The 18,464-nt window shown below is 53.3% G+C and overlaps 1 protein-coding gene across 2 annotated transcripts; it reads right to left on the bottom strand.

The window, feature by feature from the left end:
• Window positions 1–13,480: 13,480 nt before the first annotated feature.
• DUSP1 (dual specificity phosphatase 1) lies at window positions 13,481–16,090 on the bottom strand. Of its 2 annotated transcripts, XM_066197075.1 has the most exons (4): window positions 15,629–16,090; window positions 15,375–15,523; window positions 15,038–15,257; window positions 13,481–14,535 (listed from the first exon to the last, which is right to left on the bottom strand). In XM_066197075.1, exons 1-4 carry the CDS (start codon window positions 15,996–15,998, stop codon window positions 14,165–14,167), a joined length of 1,110 nt encoding a protein of 369 aa, XP_066053172.1. In that variant the 5' UTR covers window positions 15,999–16,090; the 3' UTR covers window positions 13,481–14,164. The 2 variants fall into 2 exon arrangements, with proteins under 2 accessions (XP_066053172.1, XP_066053171.1); XM_066197074.1 differs by having other exon boundaries at window positions 15,375–16,090.
• Between the last annotated feature and the right edge of the window lie 2,374 nt (window positions 16,091–18,464).

Below are 18,464 nucleotides of genomic sequence, written 5' to 3'. Positions count from 1 at the left end.
TGGAATGAGATGATCTTTAAGATCCCTTCCACCCCAAACCGTTCTGTGCCTCTCCTGAGGCAGTAACTCCCCCTCTACTCCTCCCCTGACTCCTGTGGAGGCGTTGGGGGGCACAGGAGACTTGTGCCCAGAGGCTCAGAGCCCTGCCCAAGGGCAGTGAACAGGTCAGAGCTGCCAGGGGAGGAGGCAGAGCAGCACCGAGGCTCCTGCCCTGCCTGCACAGCCGGTTCCAGGGGACAGCAGGGCCAGCGAGCTTCCCTGACAGCCCAGAGCAGAGCAGCACTGCCTCAAACACTCCCTGATGAAAGGGGTGGGATTGTTCAGAGCATCCATAATAATCCCTTCACAGGCCCTCATCCATTTCCTGGAAGCTTTGCCATTTTTCTCCGTGCTCTGAAGCCCGGGCGAGCCTGAAGAACCCGTTTGGTTTTGTTTCATGTTGATTTGGTGTGATTTTTTTCCCCGTGGTGTGCGCCGGTGCCAGCGCCGCTGTGCCGTTGCTATGTTTAGTGGTGGTTAAGCACAGCAAGGCTCCCGCTTGCCAGCACTGACGTGAACCCTGAGGATCTGGAACGAGTCAAACCAGCCCCACAGGCCTGCGGGGACAGCGTGGGGCCAGCCCTGCCCCACAGCCCCCTCCCCACGCCCCGCAGAGAGCCCCGGCAGGGCACAAACAAAGCAGCAACTCCGCATTTCAAAGAGAGGCAAACTTTTCAGGGAAGGCTGTGGCCACCAAAACAGCTGGAGTTCAGCTCAGAAACTTCCCAAGAGAATTTTTGGCACCCTCCAAGCTGAGGTTGGGATAAGGGGGGTGCAGCAAGATGGGGGATCAGGCTCTGCTCCCAGGGAACAGGGACAGGAGGAGAGGGAACGGCCTCAGGCTGGGCCAGGGGAGGCTCAGGGTGGACAGCAGCAGGAATTTCCCCATGGAAAGGGTGCTCAGGCCTTGGCAGTGCCCAGGGAGGTTTGGATCCCCATCCCTGGAGGTGACACTCAGTGCTCTGGGCTGGGGACAAGGTGGGGGACAAGGTGGGGGACCAGGCATCCCTTGGACTTGGAGCTCTTTTCCATCCGAAATGATTCTGGAATTCTCTGAGACCGGCAGCACAGTGGGTGGAGAGCATTCCCATGGGTCTGGGACCCTGTGAGGACCCAAACCCTGTCACCCAAAAGGCTCAGGGCTGCATTTGCTGTTCCACAAGGCAGACACAGAAGACAAACCCGCAGACTGGTTGGGACTGATGCAGAGGAGGGTGCTGGGCTGTGCCCCCAGACCCTCACCACCCCATTGCCACCACTGAGGGATGCCTGGGGCAGGAGGATGGGGCTGGGGTGCTCCCCCCAGCAGCTCACTGTGTGTCAGGAGAGGCTCAGGGCTGCCGCTGGGATTGCAAAACCCTCGCCTTCGTGTTTGAGGCTGGTTTTTGCCAACGTTTCCAGGGTACAGCAGTGACTAATTCTCTCCGAACTTTCAGTTTCAGCCTCAAGCACTGCATTTCAGAGGGACCTGGTGTGTGTTGTGTGGGTAAAAATCCCTCGGACAGCTCAGGGCTGTGGCTATCTAGGGCAGAAATACTCAGATCCAGAGATCAGCCTCATCACCCCGGTGCTGCACTGAGCTGGCACAGCCAGACCTGGCCCCACGAGGCAGAAGGGGCAGGGATGAGCACACCCTCCCCTCTCTGACTTTCCTACAGCTGCTGAGGTACTGCTGGCCAAAAAAGTAATTTGTGGTCTTGCTGCAAGAAAAATGCTGCAAAAAGGGAAATATTTGCAGACTGAAAACTGAGCAACAGATTTTTTAATTTTTTTTTTTAAGTAATTTCTATAAAAGCAATCTCTGGACATTCATTAGACCTTAATCAGCAGTTAAGGAGCAGCAAGAGGGGTGAAGGCATAAGGACATGGATGTTTTTATTTGTGGGGAACCTGTGTTCAGGCACCACCCTGTGTCTCCCCTCTCCTGCTTTCCAGGAGCCCTCAAGGAAGCTGTGAGGCTCCATCCTGCACATTCTGGAAAAGTACAGCCGCTGGGAGAAGGCTCTGGATGCAGCTCTGGGGCAGGGAGGGGGGGTTTGCTTCTCCCCCCCCCCCGGCGTGTGAAAAGGAATACGGGCCTGGAAAGGTGCCATGGAAATGGTTTTCAATAACAGCCTCTGGAGACGGGGGAGAGGGGAGGGGACAGGGCCCCGCAGAGCTATGGCAGGAATGTCCCCTCAGGAACTCGCTGTTCCTTCCTGCAGCACCGACGTCACCGCTGGGCAGCGAGGCTCACACAGCCCCTCTGCTGCAGGGATTCTGTGTGCTCAGCCCCACAAACACGGCCCCTTCTGCAGGGGGAAACGGGGCAGGAGAAGGAAATGTATGGATCCAGGCATGCAGCTGCTCCCCGGTGCTGATGGTGAGCTAAGGAGAGGCCAGGAGTGCTCGTGCTGCTCCCAGAGATGTGGCCAAAGGTCTTGTAAAGCCCCCATGGGTCATGTCAGGGATTCCCAGCACAGCCAGCACCTCCAAGGGTGGCCCTGGCTGTTGGTGAGCATCTCCTCCACCTTTCTGTGAGAGGAGAAATCCAGCACACCCGGCTGGCTCTTCTCCCCCCCGCTGCATCCTTGCAGAGGGGCTGGGTGGGTCTGACACGGCCACTTTGTCTGCGTGGGCAGCAGGAGGAGGCTGAGGGGTCCCACACACACAGCCCCATGTGCAGGGGGAGGAACGAGCCAGCAAGGAGCTCCCGGGCAGGCAGTGAGCCCAGAATCACTGAAGATCAAATCCAGCCTGTGCTCCAACCTTGTCCCCAGCCCAGAGCACTGAGTGCCACCTCCAGCCCTTCCTGGGACACTCCAGGGACGGGCACTCCAAACCTCCCTGGGCACTTCCAAGGCCTGAGCACGCTTCCCATGGAGAAATTCCTGCTGCTGTCCACCCTGAGCCTCTTCTGGCATAACTTGAGGGCATTTCCTATTGTCCCATGTCAGTTGTTCCCTGGCAGAAGAGCCTGACTCCCACCTGGCTGCACCCTCCTGTCAGCTGGGAGGGATAAGGTCACCCCTGAGCCCCCCTGAAGGTGGCACGGGCACCACCCGCTCCTCTGCAGAGCTGCCCCTGTGGCTCCCCACACAGGCTCTGCCCCCCTGGATGCAGAGCTGCTCCCACAGAGTGCTCGGCACTGCAGCTGGGACACCACTTTTATAAGCACTGAGCTCCAGCGCCTCTCCTGAACTCCGCAGCACGAGGGAACAGCAGCTCAGGAGGAGGATAAACAGATGACAACAGCCACCAGGCAACGGGGCAGACAGCACAGCCCCTCTGCAAACACCGCCCCGCGCCTTTGGCCGTGACAAGTGGCAGCTCAGCTGCCACCACACTTCTTGCAAAGCCTTTCCTCATGTCTTTAGCCGCCTTTCAGAGACCCTGGCTGAAGGGGAGTCGGAGGAGGGTGAGGAAATTGAGATCTCCAGGGCTGGTGATTTGGTAGAAAGCCAGGTTGAAAGGGGAGCGGCCCAGAGCAGCTGGTGCCACTTCTGATGTGGTGATATTTTATCTCCACTTATGTCATGGTGGGAAGGGCAAAACAATGGGGAATTAGTATGTCTTTACCAAGGGTTAAACTGTGGTCCTGAATGGAAACTGGCTCGTGCAGGGGAAGGGGGAAATGCAGCAGCAAAGCAGCCAGAGCTGGTGAGTGGCCTGGGCAAGCACAGGTGAGAACACAAGTCAATAACATTTTATCCACTCTCAAAACCACTAAATAATCCTCCAAATCAACATCACAAAGAAAAAGCTGCCAGCTTTGGAAATACCAGCTGTTTCCACTGTGAATTTATGGCTGAGGAAAAGCCCTTCCTGGTGCCCAGGTGGGTGGAGGTAAGAGAACAGCAGGTTTCAGGAACAGGATTTGGATTAGCACCATGATTAGTGTCACATTTTTGTGCCACTTGTCATTGCAGTGTGGGTCCTTAGAAAGCACTGAAAAAGCTAAGAATGGCAAATTCTTCTTAAACCTTAAAGAGAACTCTTTTACATCCTTTTCTATCTTCCCAGAAGCCTTTGTGTCACCAGCAGCCCACCTGTGTGTCACAAGAGGAAACACTTCAGACTTCCAGTTTCAGATGTTGCACTGGCAGAACCCACAGCCCCGAGGAGTCCAATCCATGGCCCTGCACATCCTTTTCTGCCTGGGGAATAGGTTCCAGCAGTGAACAGCCTGCTCCATCTGCTCCAGCACCTACAGGCAGGAGCAGAGCTGTCCTTTGCTACCCCAGGAATGTCACATCCCCTCTCTAAAGCAGCCTGAAGTGCTATTCGGGGCCTCTTGGTATCAATACAGGGCATGCAGTAAACCAACAACTCCTTTTGATTCTTTCCAGGCATTTCTTTAAGCCCTGGTGGACAAATGGCACTCTGCTCCTCCTGAGATCTGGTCGATCCGGAGTGAGAAACGGGTCCAAAATCAGCGAAAGCAACCAGCGAGTTTATGGCTCTGCATTTAGCATCCCTCTTCACCCCTTGCAGCCTCGTTAAACGTTTTGGAATCTCACACTTGCCCAGCAGCCCATTTCAAACAAACGCAAAGCCCTCCAGCGACCTCAACAAACCCCAGCTGTAAACCAAGCCCAGGCCTTCCTGACTCCTGATCCATGAGCAAACCATTGGCGAGGAGCACTGGAGAACAGAGTCCTCCCCCCGGACGAGACCTTCACGGCCACCAGCTCTCCCGGTTGTTTCTTGTGCCTCTCTTCCAGTTGTGCCCAGCTGTTTCTCTCTCTCTCCCTGCCTCCAAACCCATGAGTTTCATCACACACACACCAAAAAAAAAAAAAAAAAAACCAAACAAACAAACCAACAAACCCAACCAAACAAAACCATCCCCGCACCCCCCACCCAGGAAGATCGTTTTGCTCCAGAAATAGAGCGCGCTATACTTGGGATACAGCCCGGGCGCCTTAAAAATAGCAGCTGGCGGTGCCAGGCGGGGCTGTGCCAGCTGCCAGGACAGACAGACAGGGTGCCAGGGGGCAGGTCCTGCCCTCGCAAGGCCATAAATGACCATGATGCTGCCCGGCAAAGCCAATTGGTGCCTGGCAGGGACGGCAGGGTGGGCAGCGCGGCGCTGAGCGCTGCCGGCTCCCTGCTGCCCTGGCCGGGACCCCTCTCCCCACGCTCCACATTCCTGCGGCTCATGGAAGGCATTAACACCAGATAAAAGTACAGAGGAGCCCAAATGGAGCATCCTGACGTCAGCCATCCCCGAAAGCCTGGAAGGGAAGCTGTAAACAGAGGAACAAAAGGAGTTATAAACACCCATCCCCACTGGCGCCCGCAGAAAGGCGTTTAAAGGATCGAGAAAAAAAAAGAAAAAAAAAAAAAAAAAAAACAAAAAACAACGAGGGAAAGGTGCTGAAATATGGGGGCTGCTCAGCACTGGGATGTCTGCTGGCTCCCTGAGGGAGGGAAGTCTCCTAATGGAGTCGGAAGAGCGAAAGAAAGACCGCAAGGATTTATTTTTTTTCTCTCCTTACGAACAGCTTTGTTCCTTTCTGTTCCTCCCCGTCAGTAGGAAAGGGTGGGAGCTATTGTTCGATCCCGCTGTTCAGCTGGCTCCTCGCTCCCAGGGCAGCCAGAAATCCTTCAAAGCGTCCTGGTGACGCAGCAGCGGCTCCAGCCAAGCTACAGCAGCCAAGACTGCTTCAGTTTTGACCAGTTCGACTGCTCCACTCGCCCTGCGCTAATCTCAGTGGGTGCTACAGATGCCTTTATGCACCTTGGAAAGCCCTGAGCACTCGGGTTCCTCATTCTCAGCCACCAGTGAGGACTAAAGGTGGTTCCAAAGCTCATCCGAAGGTGTTTCTAGTGGTCATCTGCTGTGAGGTGGCAGGTGTGACCCACACAGAGCTGGGAGTGGGAGCAGTGGCCATCACACAGACATGGTTACAGGAGCATAGAATGGCCTGGGTTGGAAGCGATAAAAAACTTAAAAATCATCTCATTCCACGTCCTGCCGTGGCAGGGACACCTTCCACTATCCCAGGGTGCTCAGAGCTGCACTCAACCTAGCCCTGGGCACTTCCAGGGATCCAGGGGCAGCCACAGCTTCTCCGGGCATCCTGTGCCAGGGCCTCTCCACCCTCACAGGGGCGAATTCCTTCTGTATAATTGAGTTAAATTTCCCCTCCAAGCTGGCACCCAGACCACCAGGCAGGAGCCCTGCTCTCCCAGCAAAGCCCAGGGGGAAATGCCACATGCGCCCAGACACAGCCCGAGTTCACAGCTGATGCTATCGCAGCTGACACGTGGAGGACTCAAGGCTTTTGTTTTAACAACAAAACCAAGAAAACATCCTGTAATGTAACATTGAAACCAGCACCTAGGTGATTAAAATAGAAAGACCCAGCAGCCACGGAGTCGATGCCACTTGTTTACATCAGCACTGTCTCTGGCTAATGCGAATGAGTGCTGTGAGCACTTTGAATTGCTGAAAAGCAGCACAGATCCCATCCTTCTGTCCTGTATTTTATATGCAGGATGGATTCTTACAATCACTGAATTTCCCAAGCTGGAAGGGACCCACAAGGATCATCCAGTCCAGTTCCTGGCCCTGCTCAGACCCCCCCCAAAATCCCACCCTGAGAATCCCTGGCAGTACTGTCCAAGCTCTCCTGGAGCTCTGGCAGCCTCAGGGCTCTGCCCATTCCCTGGGGAAAGAACCTTTCCCAAAATCCAACCCAAACCTCCCGTGGCACAGCTCTAGCCCTGCCCTGTGTCCTGTCCCTGTCACAGACAGAAGACTGAACGTGCCTTTGGAACAGCAAACAATTGATGTCATTTTTAAGTTATCACCCAAAAATCCCTGAAATACATCTCTGCAATCATCAAGATTTCATTGCAGAGGACAAGAAAGGACAGAAGTTACTAGCTGGTTTGCAAGTATTACAGAGTATCAGGAAAAACTGCTGGAGTTAATGCACATCTGCAATTTATATCCTCCCTAAATTAGAAAAACCTGCCATTAAAACCACATGGTGCTATGACCCAGCTGCCAATTAACAAAACCTTTACAAGATTTGAAAGGAGAACGAAATACTGATGTGTGAAAATTTTACCATAGATCATATTTTGAAAAGAATTTTGAGAATATACTGAAAATAAAACACTTCTTCCCAGTGCGTAAAAGACCTCAAAAAACCCATCATTAGCCATCTCTACCACAACTGCTGGAGAACAAAAGAAAAAAACCTCCTTTCAAATATAATTAAATTATCTCAGAAATTAGAAGTCTAAAAATGACACTGTATTTTATTATTTGAGTACAGGTGGGAGTTATATTTGGCTGTGAGAGAGACTGTAATTCCAAAAAAATACATTGTGTGGTAAGCAGCTGTTAATTTGTAGCCAACTGGTTACTGAGTTAGAAGGTAACTACGTCATATCAGAGTCCTCTGGGAGTTTATTTTTAAACACAGCCTATAGTTTAGGGATGAAAACGTATTGATATGAGAGGGGCTGGTGTCATACAGAACCCTTTGATGAGAAATAAAGCATTTTCTGTGGCCCTCGTGATGGCCCCGACATGGTGTGGACAATAAGGAGAATGTGGAATGAACTGGCTGATGAAATTACTGTTCCCACATCCCTGACTCACCCAGTGTGAGCACCAAACCAAAACCTGGGCGAGATCTAACGGGGTTCCTGCAGCCCACCATGCTTCAGCACTCTCCTATACGCCAGCACATCCACAAACATCTTCTCTGTCGGCTCTCAGAACACCTCCAGACCCCAGAGAGGCACCGCAGCATTGCTGAACGCCCACCTGGAGCTCACCCACAGCCCCAGGAGGGGAGCTGGAAGCTGCCCACGGTGTCTGAGCTCACCCCTTCGCCGCTGTGCCAGGGCTGCGAGGGGAAGCCCAGGGCGAGTCATCAGGAAACGCATGCAAATGCTGCAGCTTGAGAACCCCGCTCGGGAAACCCCCGGCCCAACCTCCCCGGGCCCTCAGCCACCATCAACCCAACCTCCCTGAGCCATCAGCCACCATCAACCCAACCTCCCTGAGCCAACAGCCACCATCAACCCAACCTCCCTGAGCCCTCAGCCACCATCAACCCAACCTCCCTGAGCCATCAGCCACCATCAACCCAACCTCCCTGAGCCATCAGCCACCATCAACCCAACCTCCCTGAGCCAACAGCCACCCTCAACCCAACCTCCCTGAGCCAACAGCCACCATCAACCCAACCTCCCTGAGCCATCAGCCACCACCAACCCAACCTCCCTGAGCCATCAGCCACCATCAACCCAACCTCCCTGAGCCAACAGCCACCATCAACCCAACCTCCCTGAGCCAACAGCCACCATCAACCCAACCTCCCTGAGCCAACAGCCACCATCAACCCAACCTCCCTGAGCCCTCAGCCACCCTCAACCCAACCTCCCTGAGCCAACAGCCACCCTCAACCCAACCTCCCTGAGCCATCAGCCACCACCAACCCAACCTCCCTGGACCCTCAGCCACCCTCAACCCAACCTCCCTGAGCCATCAGCCACCCTCAACCCAACCTCCCTGAGCCAACAGCCACCATCAACCCAACCTCCCTGAGCCAACAGCCACCATCAACCCAACCTCCCTGAGCCCTCAGCCACCCTCAACCCAACCTCCCTGAGCCAACAGCCACCCTCAACCCAACCTCCCTGAGCCATCAGCCACCACCAACCCAACCTCCCTGGACCCTCAGCCACCATCAACCCAACCTCCCTGAGCCCTCAGCCACCATCAACCCAACCTCCCTGAGCCAACAGCCACCATCAACCCAACCTCCCTGAGCCATCAGCCACCACCAACCCAACCTCCCTGAGCCAACAGCCACCATCAACCCAACCTCCCTGAGCCATCAGCCACCATCAACCCAACCTCCCTGAGCCATCAGCCACCACCAACCCAACCTCCCTGAGCCAACAGCCACCATCAACCCAACCTCCCTGAGCCAACAGCCACCATCAACCCAACCTCCCTGAGCCAACAGCCACCATCAACCCAACCTCCCCGGGCCCTCAGCCCCCCCTCAGCCCCTCAGTCCCCCTCAGGCCAACTCCCCGGACCCTCAGCCACCTTCAGCCATCCCAGGCTCAACCTCCCTGGGCCCTCAGCCACTCTCAACCCAACCTCTCCCGGCCCTCAGTCCCCCTCAGCCCCTCTCGGCTCAACCTCCCCGAGCCCTCAGCCACCCTCAGCCCCTTCTTGTGGCTCAGCACAGCCAACCTGGCACTGCCAGCGGGGAGAGCAGCCACATAACGCTGGGAATGAAAACTCCCACGGCGAGGGGAAAAATAAGAGTCAAACCCACACCTGGAGGACAGGCTGCCCACACCATATATAGACAAAACGAAGCTGCTTTCTGCCCTGGTTTTGGCTGTTTTTCTTACAAAGACAGGGCCAAGTCGCTCTGTGTCAGACTAACAGTGTCAGGTCCAGGTAGGACCTCGGCACTCCTCTCCAGACAGGCACAAGTTTGTACGACTGCGCTTCCAGAGTGGGAAACAGCTCTCAAAAGCAGGAATCCTTCACCCAGCCCAGCAGGAGAGCAATTCAGCTGTTTCCTCTCAGGTACCTGGGTTCACCTCTCAAGAATTGTGCTCAGGGTCTCAGAGCCACAGCCTCAGGCAGCTCAAAGTCCTCCCAGCAATGCCAGAAAATCCTGCTTCTCCCCAGTTTCTCCTTTAATACCTCGGTCCCACTGAACCTTTCACACCCTTGGTGGGTGCTAACAGGACCCATTTGGGCCGTGCCACTCCTGGATTGCCACCCTCCATCGGCTTTGGCCCCTGGCTCTGCCCTGTAGTGAACAGAGCGTTGTGAGGAGCCACACACAGCACAAATCTCAGAGCTAATTTGTTCTTTCAGCACGAGTGGATTTGAGCCCGTGTTTTAATTGTTTTCCCAAGCTCCCTCCAGCCCTGGATGGGAGCAAATTTGGGGAAGCCAAAGCCCTGGGCAGAGTCTCCCTGACTGCACTGAGTCTGTCACAGACACTGCTGCTGGACCAGCAAAAGCATAAGAAAGAGGTTTAGATGGGGTTTGAGGTGTTGTGATTTCTCACCACACTGTGACAGTCACACACCACGACCTTTTCTCCTTCCCCATCCCACTGTGACTGTGGAGTTGGGGAATGGGCTGCACTTAAACGTCACCTCCAAGCAACTCCCCGTGCCCTTTCTGCTACCCTGGAGCCAGGCAGAGGAAAAAACCCAGGTGGTAACCAGGCCAACAAGATTTGCCCGTGTGTGATCTGGATGTAATGCTCTTTTTTTTTTTTTTTTCAATGCAACGGCATCACACATCCTTGTGGCCCTGCGAGTCTGATCCTGGGGTGACTAATTCAGGATAGTCCCTAAGCCTGAGTACACCCTGCACCTCTCCAGAGCTGATTACAACAGGCAAAAGCTTTGAGACATGGGGATTACCCAAGACACATCTAATCTGGAGCTCTGGGTCTGTTTGTCATGTGGTAACCGGGTAGGCTGTGTCCCCTGAGTATTGCATCTTGCTGGAGGGATTACACTGTGCTCCTGTGCCGTGTCCCCAGTGTGGGCTGGCCAGGGACACCCTTGGGCTGTGGGGACACATCTGTGGGTGCCGTGCTAAGTGCTGCCATGACTTGTGTGTCCGTTTGGGGGGTTTTGGTGGCATTTTGGGGGCTCAAGGGCTCCTCTGTGTGTCCCCATGGCTGCTCTGCGGGGCACACAATGGCCATTGTTTGCCTTCGGGGCGGGTGAGCAGCCTCTGGCTTGGGAGGAACAAAGCCCGGGGCCAGTTCCTGCAAACACAAAACATGCCTTTTTATCACTTCATGACAAATTGGTTTGTCAGCAGCAGGAAGTGATGTTTCTGCCGTCCTCACCGAGGGGAAACTCCTCGTGGTTTCCATGGGGATGTATGCAACTGGAGAGCTACAGATTTATACAAACTGAAAGCCCCGCACACGCCTGCTGAGTGCCGGGATTCTGGGGGCTGGATACCACGGGATGGTCTCAGCTGAGTCCTGCCAGCACAGCGGGACAGCCAGCTCATGTTGGAGCCAGAGAGATGGGAATTTAAAGCCCTAAACCGGGATGAACTGCGTGCCTTAATATTCCAATCAAACAAAGCAGCAGAGCTGGGAGAGTAAAAAAGGGGTGGGAAGTAAAGATTCTTCCACCAAGTTCAGCCCGGCTGTGCCAGCAAGGCATCCATCCTCCTCACCTTCCCAGCCATCCTGCTCCCTCCTCAGCAAACCCCGCAGCTGACCCCATCCATCTCCCCAAAACTGTCCCACTGAGGTGACATTTGGCAGTCTCACCCTGATCTCTCTCTCCCCCAAGTCCTCCCCTTGACACCGGGAGCAGTTTGGGATCTGGGTGCGATCCCATCCAAGAAAAGAGTGTGAGAGCCTGAGACTGGGCAGCGTCAGAGTCGGATTACAGGGACCAGCAGAAGGATCCCGATAACGACTTGGGAAAGGGCATCGGATGTCAGAGCTGGAAGTGCTCGGTGGCTCGCAGGGACCGCAGCCCTGCTGCCCTGGCCGGCTGTGCGCAGCAGGCTTTTTGCTGAAGCAGCTCTCTTTTGCACCCCTCTGTCAGGTGCCTGCTTAGGTTATAAAAGCTGATCTGCTGCCAGGTAATGAGTTTTATTGTTCCAAGAAACACATAAACAAGCTCCCGCGGCTGTCAGGGAGCGGATTTCTGTTTGAATTGCGATTAACAGGCAGGATTTTTTTTTTTTTTTTTATCAGTTGCACGGCCAGGGCTGCCAAGGTTGTATTTTTCCACTGAACAAGCTCCGCTTTGCTTTGACGGTGAAAGTTTGTTCCACCCTTTACTGCAGGTGTAAAAAGGTTCACGTATTCAGAGACAGTCTTGCATATTTAATCAGGACAGCAGTGGCAGGATCGACGTGCCAAGGGATTTTCCATGGACAAAGGGGTTTTGCAGGATTTGCAGCACAGGACAGGTTTTGGGGAGGATAAACACTTTGAGGTTCAGGTACACTTCAGGAAAAGAGGAGTTTCTGCCTTCACTTCTCAGTGCCCAGGGATCTCTCCTCTTTTAGCTGCTCCATTTTTTTTTTCCTCCCTTGGTGTCAGGTTGAAAGTCGGTGAGGGCTGACGCGCGGTGCTGACGACAGAGCTGCTTCGGAGGGGCAGCTCACGTGGAAGAACTTCAGAGGCAGCAGTGCATCAGCCCGTCCTTCAAGGGCACCTTCTCCCAGGAGCAGAGTCCTGGATTTTAGCACCATTAATCCCCCAGGTAACTCGCAGGACTGCAGCAGGAGTTTGTGGTGCTCTGCTCCTCTCGCTCCGTGACGACAGCGCAGCTGCTTTGTGTTCACAAAAACCTTTGCCTGCACGCCAAAGATCACAACTGCTTAAATTCCTTGATTTTGCAGTCGAAACCTGCTGTGCGTGCCCCAGCAAAACCATTTTTGATGGGGCAAAAGTTGCATCTGACTCTTTAAATACCAGATATGCAAGAACTGGAGTGAGTATGGGAAACCCAGAGTCCTGCTGCTCCAACAGAGCATCCCTCTCCCTGTTAACCGGCATTACCCTGCCTAGGAAATCAAGCTTCCAGCTGCATCCCACACCCTCCAGCTTCTCTGGGAAGGGGATGTCAGAGCAGGGATGCTGTCCTGCCCCACAGAGCCCATGAGAGGTGCAGTTCTGTCCCAGGAGCCAGCATTAACCCCGGACCTTCTGCTGCCCATCACCCTGCTCCTGCCCACAGAGCTGCTGATGGAGCTCCCCTGCCTGGCTTTGGCTGTGCTACATCAACTCTCCTCATTGCCCTCAACAGAAACACCAGATCCAAGTCACTCCAGTGATAATCTCCAGCAGGAAAGAATTTATTTGGGTCCGGGTAAGAAAATCGGTGAGTTGCTGGTTACCTGATCCCTTGTCATGCCCTGATTTGTTTACAGAGATAGCCCAGCCAGCCAAATACCTCACTCCAGGCATCAGAGGCAGTTTGAGTTGCAAAATGGATTTAAGGAGGTGGGACAGAAAAAGAAAAACCACTCCGGGAGTCTGTGCCAAGCCTTGGAGATCTGTTACTAACAGGTTAATTTTTAGACTTAACCTTTCAAGCATTAAAAGTAAACAAGGAATAAGAAATCTTATTCCTCCTTCTTAGGAGAAGGACTATTTTAAATTCACTGTAGCCCAGTGCCCAAGTCTCAGCTGGTTCTGTTACAGCCATCAGGGCAGCCAAATCCACTCCCAGCTGAGAAGCCAGCCTTGGCTCCCTGCCACTGCACACAATTACACGGGGACAAAGAAAAGCTCAGGTTAAGAACCTGCAGTAGTTTCTAGTCAATTATGTTGTTTAAACCCATTTTTCTCAGTCAAGACCCGAGGTCAGAAGAGTTGAAAATTACAGCTCTTCCCCCTGGAGTTCCCACATGAGTTGTGGGACTGTGAGATGCTGTATTTTAAAGAATATGTAATCCAGATGAATAGAAATATCATAATTTATTCCATTTGTATAAAAAAAGTTATAATCATGTAACAAAACTATGTCTTCATAAGAAGAAATATATTATTTCACATCATAAATAAATCAGCAAACATACAACCCTTGACAACTCAAAAAAAGCACTCGCCTGGTGCTTTCATGTCAGTGCTTGGGAAACAAGAAGAGCTGACAGATATACACACACAGGATTATAGTACCAAAAAATACTGAGGTATTTGGTTTCTCTAGAAATGAAACTTTACGTTTGTGAAGGGAGAAAAAAACAACAAACGGAACAAAAAACCCAACAACAATGCACTAATGTAAAAAATAAATAAATAGGACTGTCATATAAAAGGGGACAGCATCAGTGTTGCTCAAAGTGTCCAGGAACAGGAATACTGGTGAGCATGCTACTAAACATGGAGCAGGCTTAGGACAGACAGAAGACAAGGAGGGACAGCTCAGGAAGAGCCAGTGTCCTTTGATCTCTGTGCAGACATCCAGACATTTGTTGAGAAGTCAGAAACACCTGGTTTCTCTGGCATTGGGTGAGCTCCTCTCCATTCATGACACCATTCTGGGACAACTCCCCACGAAACACAAGTGACACTGTCCCTGTAGTTATTGCACTTCTGAGACAGCAAGTCTGAGTCCTGGCCACGTTATTTCACCTGCTTTTTCAGCAGCTGGGGGAAGTAGTGATGGGGCTCTGAAGGTAGTTTAAAGCACTGGACGTGGTGTGAACTGGGATGGAGACAGGGAAGTTGAAGACCGTGGTGGTCGATGCCCCTCTGTCCAACACTGCCATAGCAGGGCTCCCGGCTTCTGCTGAGCAGTTGGGGGCAAGCACCTGCGACTCAAACTGCAGCAGCTGCCCCATGAAGCTGAAATTTGGGGAGATGATGCTTCTCCTCTGCTTGACAAACTCGAAGGCTTCATCCAGTTTGACTCTGTTGGTCCTCATGAGATAAGCAAGGCAGATGGTGGCTGAGCGGGAAATGCCAGCCTGGCAGTGCACAAAGACCCTTCCTCCCTCGTTCTTCACCGAGTCTGAAAGAATCAAAGCACACGGTCAGCAAACAAGTCTCACTGCTTCCAGAGGTGGGAAAAGCACAGACTGCTGTTTTACATTTCTTTAATCCATCCCTTCCTTAGCCTAATAGGTGCACCCGGAGCTTTTGAGACAAAGGGAGTCTTTGTCCTGAGGAAAGCAGCTATTTTCACTCTGGGCTCCAATTCCAATTATACTAATAGCTCCTCCAGGTCACTTTAGCAGTCTTGCAGGATTACTTCAATACTGATCCGCTTAAATTCACTCATTTCTGCAAGACCAGTGCCTCTTGAATCAAGATTTCAAACAGCTTTACGAAGCTCAGATTATGCCTGTGAGTAGAATTAAACTAATGGAAATGTTCCCCGAGTGTACCTTCCCAGTGGAATGTTATTCCCCAACCTCAAGTGGAGGATTTACTGGGGAAAAACCATGCCAAAAATCACTTCCCAGGGGACATTAACCCAGAAAACGCACGGATTGAAAAGACAGCTCATTTACCGATGAAATCGATCGCCTCGTTGAACCAGGAGCTGATATCTGCCTTGTGGTTGTCCTCCACGGGGATGCTTTTGTACTGGTAGTGCCCTTCGAAGTGGTTGGGGCAGTTGGCAGAGACGTTGATCAGCGCCGTGATCCCCAAAGCATCCAGCATGTCTTTGCGGGAGGCGTGATAAGCGCTTCCCAAGTACAGGAACGGCAGGATTTCCACGGGCCCGCCCTGCAACAGAGAGGAACAGCACCGGTCACCCCCGCCCGGTGCTCCGCGGCAGCAGCGCCCGCTCCGCTCCCCGCTCGGCGCGGCGGCGGCTCCGCCCGTTTCCCCCCCGGCGCTCACCTGGTCGTAGAGCGGGGTCCCGCAGGAGCTGCAGCCCGAGTCGGCGCTGCCGGGCGCGGGGCTGGCGCTCAGGGGCAGGCTGAGCCCGGCGGGGGCGGCCGGCTTGGTGCACAGCTCGGAGCAGGCGGACGCGAAGGCTTCGTAACCTCCTGCGGGGGCAGAGCGGAGAGAGGGGCGCGGGGTGAGCGCCGTGCGGCCGGGGAGCCAGCGGGGCTGCCCGGCCCGGCCCCCCCGGTGCCCGCGGGGACACTCACCCTTGAGGAAGCAGATGCGGGCACCGCGGGCCTCCCTGCAGAGGGTGCCGAGCGCCAGCAGCATGGTGCTGTCGCGCTTGGGCATTTCCAGGTCGGCGCTGCGCTCGTCCAGCACCACCACGGTGTGGAAGAGCCCCTGGCGCAGGCGGGCGCGGAGCTCCTCGTTGGGCACGACGTGCTCCAGAGCCAGGGCGCCCTTGGCGCGGCGCCGCACGATGGTGCTCAGGCGGACGTTGCAGGAGCCGCGGATGTGCGCGGCGTTGAAGGAGAAGAAGGAGCGGCAGTCGAGGACGAGGCACTGCGCGCCGCGCTCCTGCAGCAGCCCTCGCAGCGCCTCGCACTCCAGCGCGCACACCCGCAGGTTGACCATGGCTGGGCAGCGGAAGGATGGCCGGGAGGGCAGGGCGGTGTGCGCGGAGGTGCCGCTGTCCCCGAGTGTCCCGGTGTCCCGGCCGCGCTCGGCTGCTCCCGCGCTTATATGGGGCCGTGCTGGCGGGACGGCGTTTTCTCAATGGGCGGGGTCACGTGGTGCCCAGGGGGCGGGGCCGCCGCCGCGGGTGACGTCACCCTGGCCGCGCGCCAGCGAGGGCGCGCCTGGCCCCGCCGGCGTGACGTCATCTGCCGCGGGGCGGCCGGGAGCGCGCACCGGTGTGTATGTGTATGTGTCTGTGTCTGTGTGTACACATTTACACACCTATACACACCTTTACACACGCGTGTGCACACGGGTACATGCACAGACGTGCGCAGACACGGCCGTACTACACACAACCCCCGATATATATATAAATAGAACGTAAATATACTTGCATACATATAATGTAAATGTATAAAAATGTATATAAATATATATTTCTATATATAGAATATAGATCTAAATATACCTAAACATCCCTATAAATATATATCGATATATAAATATATATAATCTATAAAATTATAAAATAGTAAGAATATATAAGAAATATAAGTATGCAGTTATATAGAAATATATAAATATATTAAAATATTTGAATAAAGTATAAATAATTTAAATAAAATATATAAGTATACATATATAATAGTATTTTATATATTATATTAAAATGTATAAAATATATGCATGTATAGATATACATACATACACGTATATATGTGTATTTATATGTATGTATAGGTATGTGTATGTAAATGTGCCTATGTGTGTCTTTATAAATATGTGTGTATATATATATATGGATATTTGATGAAAAACTCTGCATAAGAAATCCCCCATGCCCTGGGCTGATCCCGCAGCACGGGCAGAAGAAGAGGGGGTGGAAAAAGAGGATCTTTAAGGGTCATTCCAACCCAAACCAATCCATGACTCTCCTAAATATCCCATACACACACAAATACTCTGTGTTTATGGTACACGGAGCCACGGGGTTCAGTGGTGCGCCCAAAAACGCGGCGTTTAACGGTTGTACTCAATTATCTTAGGGGTGTTTTCCGAGCTGAATGATTCTGTGTTTTCATACCCTCTCATCCACCCACCCACTCACACTCCCCCTCCCTGTGCCCACTCTCTGCCAGCTGTCCCTGTCCCTTGCCCCACATCTCCGGGCTGGCTTTATCCTTCCACCCCCCAGCACTGGCTGCTCCGTCCTTTCCCACAGAATTCAAGGCAAGGAGCAGCACTGCGGGGATGTCGAGCTTTGGATGAGGGTGTGATTATTCTCCTAAAATATATGTATAAAGGAACGAGCATACACATACATATGTTTGTATTCATGCATAGGCATATCTACATGTACAGACAAACCCACACGTAAATATAGATGTGTACACTTCTATTTGTGTATATATTTATAATGTCAACACATATTTGAGAGTCGTTCCCATCATGTTTCATGGAGATGGGAAAAAAAAACCCGTAGGAGACCCATGCAAAGTTCACTTTTCCCCACTGAGAACTCCCCCAGGGGTCGGGGCTGCCCAGCAACCGGCAGGGCACGGGTGGGAGGTCTCTTTTTTTAATTTTTTTTTTTTTCCATTTTCGGTGCATCAGCACTTCCCAAAAGTTTTCTTTCTTTTTTCTTTTCTTTCTTTTTTTTCCGTGGATGACTGGTTTCCACCGAGCCACTCGGGTGTTTCTTACTCAGGGCTTCCAGTCAGCGCTGCTGCCGCTTCCCCCCTGATCCTCACCGTGTGTCCCCTCCGCGTGTCCCCAGCCCTCCCGGCTGCTCACTGCCCAGGACTCCGTCCCACCCCAGCAATTCCTCTTCCCCCGCACTGCCCTGCTCCTCCCAGCTGCTCTTTCCTCGCCCCGTTCTGCACTTTTGTGTTTTCACTTCCCCGCTCCGGCTGCTCCTTTTGGAGGAGAGCTCTGCGCCCACCCACCCCTCACTCCAGGGCTCCTCTCCCCTCTCCAGGCTCCCACCCACCCGCCACTCCTCACATTTTCTGTCTCCCCTCATACCCCCAGGCTTTGACCACCTCTGTGTCTAACTGAGATTTCCAAGATTTTCCAGGTTCCCAAGGGGGTCCAGGAGGAGGGAGACGGACAAGGGAACTGGTGGGTGAGCGCCAGCTCTGGCTCACCCACAGGATTGTCCCTGCTCTGCTGAGCAGTGGCTTTTCCTGCCAGAACTGCAGCCTCAAAGTGAGTCTGTTATTTCAACACGTTCCTTTAAAATAAACACAGGATTGCACTTTTCATTCCGTTTATTTATTGTTGTTCTTTTAGCAGCGGGCTGGAGGCAGATTGCGGGAGGAACACTCGCACGCTTGGGTGCTGGGAAATGACTCCTCACCATCACACCAGCACCCACGGGCAGAGGGACCCCGCAGGACCCACCAGCTGGGCAGGTGACAC

The sequence above is a fragment of the Chamaea fasciata genome, unplaced genomic scaffold (genome assembly GCF_029207755.1).
Source record: "Chamaea fasciata isolate MVZ Bird 193981 ecotype frontalis unplaced genomic scaffold, bChaFas1.0.hap1 SCAF_15, whole genome shotgun sequence".
Lineage (NCBI taxonomy): Eukaryota > Metazoa > Chordata > Aves > Passeriformes > Sylviidae > Chamaea > Chamaea fasciata.
The sequence above is the reverse complement of the archived record's forward strand: the minus strand, read 5'-3'. Positions and strand labels throughout refer to the sequence as shown.

Excerpts from the sequence above, each read along its gene's own strand:
- DUSP1 (XM_066197074.1), bottom strand. The coding sequence starts at position 15,998 with ATGGTCAACCTGCGGGTGTGCGCGCTGGAGTGCGAGGCGCTGCGAGGG. Across the intron at positions 15,258-15,374 it reads GGACCCCGCTCTACGACCAG|GGCGGGCCCGTGGAAATCCT; the intron begins GTGAGCGCCGGG and ends TCTCTGTTGCAG. Across the intron at positions 14,536-15,037 it reads CGAGGCGATCGATTTCATCG|ACTCGGTGAAGAACGAGGGA; the intron begins GTAAATGAGCTG and ends TGATTCTTTCAG.